The sequence below is a fragment of the Mandrillus leucophaeus genome, unplaced genomic scaffold (assembly GCF_000951045.1).
Source record: "Mandrillus leucophaeus isolate KB7577 unplaced genomic scaffold, Mleu.le_1.0 Scaffold411, whole genome shotgun sequence".
Taxonomy (NCBI): Eukaryota; Metazoa; Chordata; class Mammalia; order Primates; family Cercopithecidae; genus Mandrillus; species Mandrillus leucophaeus.
In genome coordinates this window covers 90,356-100,991 of record NW_012104377.1, presented here as the reverse complement: position 1 = coordinate 100,991, position 10,636 = coordinate 90,356, and the positions used below count along the sequence as shown (strand labels likewise).

General features: G+C 40.3%; 1 protein-coding gene across 2 annotated transcripts in view; it reads right to left on the bottom strand.

The window, feature by feature from the left end:
* The window catches only part of INO80D (INO80 complex subunit D), a 105,868-nt gene that overhangs the window by 21,475 nt on the left and 73,757 nt on the right, over positions 1 to 10,636 (bottom strand). For both annotated transcript variants that reach the window (XM_011992465.1, XM_011992464.1), the window contains 2 exons: positions 4,992 to 5,101; positions 2,587 to 2,720 (listed from right to left, as the gene is read on the bottom strand). In XM_011992465.1, coding sequence (XP_011847855.1) covers positions 2,587 to 2,720; positions 4,992 to 5,101 — 244 coding nt within the window. The remainder of the gene's footprint in view (positions 1 to 2,586; positions 2,721 to 4,991; positions 5,102 to 10,636) is intronic.

Sequence of the window (10,636 nt, the reverse complement as noted above, 5' to 3'; positions counted from 1 at the left end):
GAAGAAATTTCTAAGCAGCAAAGCATTCAAGAGGTGACTTGGGTGCTGTTAAAAGCATTCAGTTTTAAAAGGGAAACAGAGCATAAAAGTTTGGAAAATTTGCAGCCTGCCAATGCAATAGAAAAGAGAATCCTATTTTCTGAGGAGAAATTCAATCCAGCTGCAGAAATTTGCATAATTAACAAGGAGCTGAATGTTAATCCCCAAGACAATGGAAAAAATGTCTCCAGGGCATGTCAGAGGTCTTCACAGCAGCCCCTCCCATCACAGGCCTGGAGGCCTAGGAGGAAAAGATGGTTTCATGGGCCAAACCTAGGGCTCCCTTGCTCTGTGCAGCGTAGGGACTTGGTACCCTGCATTCCAATCGCTCCAGCCATGGCCAAAAGGGAGCAAAGCAGAGCTCGGGCTGTTGCTTCAAAGGGTGGAAGCCCCAAGCCTTAGCAGCTTCCACATAGTGTTGAGCCTGCGAGTGCACAGAAGTCAAGAACTGAGGTTTGGGAACTTCCACCTAGATTACAGAAGATGTACAGAAACAGGCTGGGCATGGTGGCTCATGCTTATAATCTTTAGGAGGCTGAGGCGAGCGGATCACCTGAGGTCAGGAGTTCCAGACCACCCTGGCCAATATGGTTAAACCCTGTCTCTGCTAAAACTACACACAAATTAGTCAAGTATGGTGGCACATGCCTGTAAGCCCAGCTACTTGGGAGGCTGAGGAATGAGAACTGCTTAAACCTCGAAAGCAGAGGTTGCTGTGAGCCAAGATCAAACCACTGCACTGCAGCCTGGGTGACAGAGTGAGACTCTGTCTCCCCCCCAAAAAAAAAGATGTATACAAATGCCTGGATGCCCGGGCAGAAGTTTGCTGTAGGGGTGGGGCCCTTCAGGGGAACCTCTGCTAGGGTAGTGCAGAAGGAAAATGTGGGGTGGGAGCCCCCACACAGAGTCCCTCCTGGGACACCACCTACTGGAGCTGTGAGAAGAGGGCCACCATCCTTTCGACCCCAGAATGGTAGATCTACTGACAGCTTGCACCGTGCACCTGGAAAAGTTGTGGATACTCAATGCCAGCCCGTGAAAACAGTCAGGAAGGGGGCTATACCCTGCAAAGTCACAGGGGCGGAGCTGCCCAAGACTATGGGAACCTACATTTTGCATCAGCTTGACCTAGATGTGAGACATGAAGTCAAAGGAGATCATTTTGGAGCTTTATGATATGACTCTCCACTGGATTTTTAGACTTGCATGGAGCCTGTAGCCCCTTTGCTTTGGCCAGTTTCTCCCATTTGGAACAGCTGTATCTACCCAATGGCTATACCCCCATTGTATCTAGGAAGTAACTAACTTGCTTTTGATTTTACAGGCTTATAGGCAGAAGAGACTTGCCTTGTCTCAGATGAGACTTTGGACTGTGGACTTTTGAATTAATGCTGAAATGAGTTGAGACTTTGGAGGACTGTTGGGAAGGCATGATTCGTATTGAAATGTGATATGGGATTTGGGAGGTGCCAGGGTGGAATGATATGGTTTGACTCTGTGTCCCAACCCAAATCTCATTTTGTAGCTCCCATAATTCCCACGTGTTGTAGGAGGGACCTGGTGGGAGATGACTGAATTATGGGGCAGGTCTTTCCTGCGTTGTTCTTTAATAGTAATGGGTCTCATGAGACCTGATGACTTTACAAATGGGAGTTGCCCTGCACGAGCTCTCTTTTTGCCTGCCGCCGTCCATGTAAGATGTGACTTACTCCTCCTTGCCTTCCACCATGATTTTGAGGCCTCCCCAGCCATGCAGAACTGTGAGTCCAATTAAACCTTTCTTTTGTAAATTGTCCGGTCTCAGGTATGTCTTTATCAGAGGTGTGAAAACAGACTAATACACCAGTGAGTCACACACATTGAGACTGAGGTTCAAAAAGCCTGAATCCTTAGTCCCTAGTTATACACCAAGCTGGTGGCAAAGCCAGGATCACAGGTTCCAACTATTAAGTCCTGGTCTAATACCCATTCCCTCACCCTGAGAATCCCTGAAAATTGTAACATGCCTATAGAGGGCAGGAAGCATCTCACTTTCTAGTACATAAGATACCCAGGATATGTACATAAGATACCTAATACTGAAAGTATCTTGCAGTAACTGCTTGATGGATGAACACAATAAAAAGGAACTTCCTTTAAATGATTATATTTAATTTAGATATTCCTCGAATTCAAATCCGTCTCTCCTCCAAATTATTCTGAATTAATTAGGATTTATGATACTAGCATTAACTAAAGCAATTAATTACGTTCAACAGATTTCTAGAAAGGCTGGGCCTTTGAAATTTTATGAACTATTCACAACATTTGTAGAACTGTATATAACAAAGCAAAAACTTAGAGACATAGGAACAAAGAATATTTAGAAATTCTGCTATGTATAAGAAACATATTTTAAGGGAATAAAATGTATCTTAAGGGAATAAAAATCCTGTCTCAAAACTTGTTTCAGTGATTTATATACATTCACAGTTTGTGCTAAGTCACAAAATATTTCCTACAGTGGATAGCTACGAAAAGTTTGAAAGCCTCTGTTGCAGAACTTACCATTTTTTTGGCATGTTCTTCACACAGAGGTGTCTGATGTGTAATGTCAAAAACTGGCACAGAGCACTGCTGTCCATCTGCAAACTTGGCTGTGCAACTTGAGAAGAGCTGCTGAGAGTGGTTCAAGAGGATATCTGGGTTTTTTTTAAGTTAGGAATAAAACACACTGAAACTCTAATTTTTCAATTTCTATATAAAATTTGCTTGTTCCCTTACTTACATTTAATAAGTACAAACTTTACTATCCATAATAAATATAAATATTACCCATATCAGCACTAGCTCCACTACTGATATGGGAAAATAATAGTAGAATTTATCAGATGACAACTCTGAAGGGCTCTGTTTTGCTAATGGGATCCTGGCACCAGTCTCCTTAACGACCATTCTGAACCAAATTGTGTTATTTGGAAAAGCAGGGCCATTTCCTTCTTAACAGGTGAACTCCACTTAAAGTTCCACTCAAAGTTTTTGCTTTTCGTTTTGAGATGAAGTCTCGCTCTGTTACCCAGGCTGGAGTGCAATGGCACAATCTCGGCTCACTGCCACCTCCACCTCCTGCGTTCAAGCAAGCAATTCTCCTGTCTCAGCCTCCCGAGTAGCTGGGATTACAGGCATGTGTCACCACATCCGGATAATTTATCATATTTTTAGTAGAGACAGGGTTTCACCATGTTGGTCAGGCTGGTCTCCAACTCCTGATCTCAAGTGATCCACCCGCCTCAGCCTCCCAAAGTGCTGGGATTACAGGTGTGAGCCACCACGCCCAGCCCAGACAAGGTATTTTTTAGAGATTATGATTGTTCACCACAAGCTGCCTAGCAGGTAGCCCAAGGATCCTGGATCAGCTTAGCCATATATCATCTTTTCTATCTCAATGCAGTATTCTCTTACCCATAACCATATGAAGTCTACACATATTCACTAAGAGTATTATGTAAAATACAAAATTGAGATTATAGGCGTAAGCCACCGTGCCCGGCCAATGGTATTCTTTTTTTAAACAGCTCTTAAAAGGAAAATTTTCTGCCTATGATACTTACAAAGAATAAAAATTTAAAGACATAATTATTAAAAACTCATCTTTCCAAATTTGAATATTTTGCTTCACATTTCCAGCACCAAACTCAAACTCACAACTTATGAAAAATTACTTTTAAATCAAAACTTTACTATTGGCCAGGCATAGTGGCTCACACCTATACTCTCAGCACTGTGGGAGGCCAAGGTGGGCGGATTTATTGAGCCTCAGGAGTTCAGGATCAGCCTGGGGAACAAAAAAGTATGAAAATTAGTCGGGCATGGTGGTGCATGCCTGTAGTCCCAGGTACTCAGGAGGCTGTGATCACCTGAGCCCAGGGAGGTCAAGACTGCATGGAGCTGTGATTGTGTCATACACTCCAGCCTGGGTGACAGAGTGAGACCCTGCCTCTAAACAAACAAACCTGAGCTTTACATCATCAATACTTTTAAGCACTCCCTGCTTTTAGCTACTACATTTCCTTAAGACTTACCTTATATCTATTAAGTACCTTTGTGTTTTTCCTTTATGTTTTTTAGGTATAACTATAAAGCCTTTATTACATAGAAAGAGCTGCTGAAAAAGCTGTTCCAAGAACAGAAAAGAGGGCAAAAATTAAATAGATGGTAAAGATAACTAATTGCTGCTATTTTTAAATGCTACGTAATTTTAAATATTCAATAAAAGTCACAGCAGTAAGATTTCATCACTAACCTAAAGCTTCTTAACATAGGTTTTCCTCAATTATACTTTAAAAGAGATCTTCTTGCCGGGCGCGGTGGCTCACGCCTGTAATCCCAGCACTTTGGGAGGCCGAGGCGGGCGGATCACAAGGTCAGGAGATCGAGACCACGGTGAAACCCCCCCAAAAAAAAAAAAAAAAAAGAGAGATCTTCTTTCCTAGTCAGTGATGTTTGTTACCTTTCATTCATTTCAAATCAGCACTGTACTCATTAAAAGGAGTAAACTAATCTTACAGGAAAAAGTACTATAAAAGTGTAAACCTGTGTAACTGTCTTAGAAGACTAAAAACAGATTTTAATAATGTGATTTGATTTTGTCCATCAATGAGTGTTATAGCTCCTTCTTAGAAGCTACCAAGAACCACCTGAGGGATCAGAATTCTATTAACAAAATATAATTAAGTGACAGACACTGGAGGAACCTGCTATTTGCTATCAATTTTGATTATTTTTTGTGATTTTTGAATAAAACAGGAAAAATTATTCAGAGGATGTCATGAAAATTATAAGTTACATAAAATTATTTTAAACATTAAATAGTTATGGTTTCAAAAGTAATTCACTTGATTTAAAAATGAAATATATAGCACCAAATTAGGATGCACTTTTACAATGCACATTCCATTTAGTTGAAAGGATACGTTGGAAACAATGTCTGGTGAATGGAAGGGCTTTGTTAGTGCACTGTTCACCCTTCACGGTTCCACTGCATGCTGCTGGTTCCACCTCCTTCAACTTGGTCCGGCTTATGCTAAGGAGAGAAAACCACAAAATTAATTTTAAAAAAATGCTTTAAGAATCCAGGGTAATTTTTTAACATGATGTCACAGCTCTGTAACACTCTCATTATAATATTTATAACATCTACAGCCACTAAATAAAATGCAAATGTGAGTTAAAGAAACACGGTATTACAATTACCAGTTGTGTTATTTCCCTAATCTTCTGACATTCAAAGTAAATAATTACATCACAATATGTTTCAAGTATGTCTGGTTTTTTTTTTTTTTTAAAGTGATGTTTTATTTCCCTTTTCTTCACAAAGAGGCAGTAGAGAAAAGTGATGAAGAACATGAGAGAAGAATCAGAAAGACCTGGTTCTAAATCTCAGCTCTGCCTCTTACTAGCTGTGTGACTATGGACATGTTGCTAGGCCTCATTGAAGCCTCAATTTTCTCATCTGTGAAGTAGAGACATTAAGGTACCTTGAGCTGGCAGGGTTGTTGGGAGCATAAAAAGATTAAGCACATCTAAACCACTTATATACAGTATATAGTATTACACAGTAAACAGTCAGTGGTTGTTAGTCATGACTATGATTATCACCACTATTAGGAATTGATTGCCTCATGCTGCTAAACCCATAAATCTGCAAAAAACTCTTCATCTCAAACATGGGGAAGAGGATACTGAGATGCAGAAATGGCTGAGTGGCTTTTATCCTCCAAGGTGAACTCACTTTAGATCCATTTTTTAAAATTTTCTATTATATGTGCAATCCTTGTTTCATTAAATTTTATCTCCATTTTGTACACTTAATGTTTAAATATTTCAACTTATTTAAAATCTTATGAATAAGCAATGTATTCACATGAATCCATAAAAAAAATGAAAGAACGCTAGGCAGTGAAGAAGCAACTTCTCGCCCTTGCCCCCTAATTTGCCAGCCCCCACTCCCTCTATAATATGTATTCATTTTATTAGTTTGCAGATCCTTCCAGTTTCTTTACACAAACATATAAAAACACAAATAAGTAACATTTAAATTCTCAGAAGTGGGCCAGGTGCAGTGGTTCACACCTGTAATCCCAGCACTTTGGGAGACAGAGGAGGGCTCCCAAAATCAAAAAGGATCACTTGAGCCCAGGAGTTTGAGACCAGTCTGGGCAACACAGGGAGACCCCCATCTCTATTAAAAAAAGAAAAGAAAAAAGACAATTCTTAGAAGTACAAAACCTATCCTATCTACGTGACTCTATAAAGCATCACAAACCATTAGGCCTTTACAAGTCTGAGTATGAAGAAAAAAATCTACTTAACGTACCGAGTTCAAGTCAGATATCACAAACAAAAAATCTTTTGAGCTGTTTGTTTCTAGTATCTTTCTCAGGGTTTCAAAGGAATGATTTACACTAATTAGGTTAAGGCCACACAGAATCTAAATTACATATGAATTCACACAAAATATAAATAATACTTCTACCATAGTTATTAATTTCATATAAACACTGTTTATATGTCCATGATGCTGCCTTAAAACCTGCCTTAACTAAGATTTCTGCAAGATTTGTCAGGATTATAAGAGTAGGGAAGTGGATCATAGAACTAAACAGTTTATTCCTAATAGTTTATCATTTCTTTAAAAAGTTTACATTAAATTTAGCCCTATAAAAAGAATATATAATTTCAAATAAATAAACCCTTACTATTCTGGCAGCTAAGCTCAAATTCTCTTGGTCTAGATTTAAACAGAAGGGTCTCTATATTAAAGGGATACTTCTCTTTTTTTATTTTGAGACAGAGTTTTGCTCTGTTGCCCAGGCTGGAGTGCAATGGTGTGATCTTGGCTGACTGCAACCCCCGCCTCCGGGGTTCAGGTGATTCCCCTGACTCAGCCTCCTGAGTAGCTGGGATTACAGGTGCCTGCCACCACGCCTGGTTAATTTTTTGTATTTTTAGTAGGGATGGGGTTTCACCAAGTTGGCCGGGCTGGTCTTTAACTCCTGACCTCAGGTGATCCACCCACCTCAGCCTCCCAAAATGCTGGGATTACAGGCATGAGCCACCCACCCTGCCTAAAGGGATAATTTTCATTAAACACTCTAATAAACTGCTCAGTTATCTTCAAAGACTAGTGTATAATACATTCCCTTATTTTCTTTATTCTAAACTTGCAAAATAACTATTGATTTCATTTTTTAAAATTGCCTTATGTTTCAATAACCCCATGGACAAATAAAGGTAAAAATGGCCAGAGACGGTGGCTCACATCAGTAAATCCCAGAACTTTGGGAGGCTGAGGTGGGTGGATCACGAGGTCAGAAGTTCAAGATCAGCCTGGCCAACATAGTGAAACCCCGTATCTATTAAAAATATAAAAAATTTAGCCGGGCGTGGTGGCGGGCACCTGTAATCCCAGCTACTCGGGAGGCTGAGGCAGAAGAATCACTTGAACCCGGGAGGTGGAGGTTGCAGTGAGCCGAGATCGCACCATTGCACTCCAGCCTGGGTGACAGAGCAGAACTCCATCTCAGGGGAAAAAAAAAAAAAAATGTAAAAATGCTTGATGTAATGTTAGATATATTTTATTATCCAAATAAGCCCAAGAAAACAAAGGGAATTACCAAAACTTTTTCATGTTTTTCACATTTAAAAAATCTACTACAGGATTCCCCTTGACGTGCTCTATTGCATCCCCCATAAATGATGTTTTCATACAAACAACATTAGTCACTGTACGATTGTGGGCTGCAAGATACTTAATTTCGGTTCATATACTTGAAGCTATTTCAATGGCTTATTCCACTTACTCATCAATAAATACGACAAAGTTATTTGATAGGAAAAACTAACATTATTTAGCTTGTATACAAACTATATCTTATTTTATTGAGAAGGAGTCTCCCTCTGTCACCCAGGCTGGAATGCAATGGTGCAATCTCAGCTCACTGCAAGTTCTGCCTCCCAGGTTCAAGCAATTCTCCCACAGCAGCCTCCTGAGTAGCTGGGACTACAGGTGCAAGCCACCACGCTCAGCCACCATGCCTGGCCAACAAACTGTATTTTAAAGGATTCAGGCCGGGCGCGGTGGCTCATGTCTGTAATCTCAGCGCTTTGGGAGGCCAAGGCAGGCAGACTGCCTTAGGTCAGTTGTTCGAGACCAGCTTGGCCAACATGGTGAAACCCTGTCTCTACTAAAAATACAGAACAATTAGCCAGATGTGGTTGAAGGGTGCCTGTAATCCCAGCTACTCGGGAGGCTGAGGCAGGAGAAGCACTTGAGCCCGGGAGGCGAAGATTGCAGGGAGCTGAGACAGCGCCATTGCACTCCAGCCTGGGCAACAAGAGTAAAACTCCATCTCAAAAAACTGAAAAATTAATAAACGGTCCACATTAGAAGGCAGCCATTAAACTTTTAATTTCTAAAATATGCAATGCCAACCTTTTATATATCTTTTTTTTGAAACTGGGACTTTGATACCAAAAATATCAAATAGAGGGCAGCATGCAACTAAAAGTTGACTTTCGTGACCCTAGAATATAATGTAATATAAAAAGCTGCCGGCCAGGCACAGTGGCTCATGCCTGTAATCCTACCACTTTGGGAGGCCTGTGGAGGGCAGATCAGGTCAGGAGTTCATGACCAGCCTAGCCAACATAGTGAAACCCTGTCTCTACTAAAAATACAAAAAATTAGCCAGGCATAGTGGCGTGTGCCTGTAGTCCCAGCTACTCAGGAGGCTGAGGGAGAAGAATCGCTTGAACCCAGGAGGCGGAGGTTGTGGTGAGCTAAGATTGTGTCACTGCACTCCAGCCTGGGCAACAGAGTGAGACTCATCTTAAAAAAAAAAAAAAAAGCTGCCAATCACCAAAGAATGATTATGATACATTGTTACATGATTATCAGCCATACATTGGCCCATAAACTTTTCACTAATCATGGGTAACACAACCAAATATCATTCAATCAATCTGAAAACTGTAACAGGGTCCATCTTGGTGTTTGTTTGTTGTGGCAGTTATCATTCATGTTTTTTAAATATCGCTGACGTCACTTTGGAAGATGTTCTGAAAATAACCAGTAAAGAATCGTAGATATATATAGTTTTCCATACAAATGCCAAATTTTTCCAAACTCATTGTATAGTCTTTTACATCTCTGACAAGATCATAATAATATATTAGACTCAGCGTACATATTTACATACAAATTGGTTCATGCTGGACAATTCTACTAAAAGTATACACCTGAAAGCATTATATCATATAAATGTTAGATATCATTATTTTATAACCTGTGTCAAACTGAGTAAATTCCTTCAACAAATAGAGAACAGACCTTCATTTATTCAATTATATTCACTCATTCATCAATACTGGAGATTTAGGAACAAACTTGTTCCTGCTCTCATGGAAATTACTGTCTAGCATGAGAGACAGACATTAATATAGGTATAAAATTCTACAATTAAACAGAATACAGAGCACAGTAGGCATACATAGTAGAGGGAACCTATCATAGTCCAGGGAATCAGGGAATGTATCTCTAAGAAGATAAGTCTCTGAGTAAGCTGAGACCTGAAGGATGTTCTAGAACAGATATTAGATCCAGAGGACTGAGAGGTCTAGGAGTCAGGCAAGATGATTTGGGTGTAACGGAAGAGTAGGCTGCAGCCATTACATATGGTATGTTAGATACTTCAAACAACTGCAACCTGTTCCACTTTTGGAAAACTCTTAAGGGCAAAGTGCATCCATGTGAGATATGCAACTGAAAATTAGGTCACTTTATTACAACAAATGAAAAGCAAAATACACAACACTAAAAATATCAAAAAAAGGCATATAAGTAATATGACCAACAGTTACAAAATAAAGGTTATATTTTAACACTTTGTTTTATTTATTTATCTTTTTCTTGTTGTTTGAGACGGAGTCTTGCTCTGTCACCTAGGCTGGAATACGGTGTCACAATCTCGGCTCACTGCACCTCTGCCTCCTGGGTTCAAGCGATTCTCCTGCCTCAGCCTCCTGAGTAGCTGGGACTACAGGCGCCTACCACCATGCCCAGCTAATTTTTGTGTTTTTAGTGGAGACAAGGTTTCACTATATTGGCCAGGCTGGTCTCAAATTCCCGACCTTGTGACCTGCCCACCTCACCCTCCTAAAGTGCTGGGATTACAGGCGTGAGCCATAGCACCCGGCCAACACTTCGTTTTAAAACCTTCTTATTTCCTCAACTGCCTTATGATCGTTACATAAAAATGAGACCATACAAACTAAGAATTTTTTTGTTTTATCAATAATCCCACCATCTAGAATATTTTGGTACATAAATTCCTAAATTTTTTCTCTCTATATATACTAAAAGTTGTCATATGAAAATATAGTAACTGGCCAAGCACGGTAGCTCACACCTGTAATCCCAGCACTTTGGGAGACCGAGGCAGGTGGATCACCTGAGGTCAGGAATTCCAGATCAGCCTGGACAACATGGCGAAACTCCATTTCCACTAAAAACACAAAAATTAGCTGGGCGTGGTAGTGAGCGCCTGTAATCCCAGCT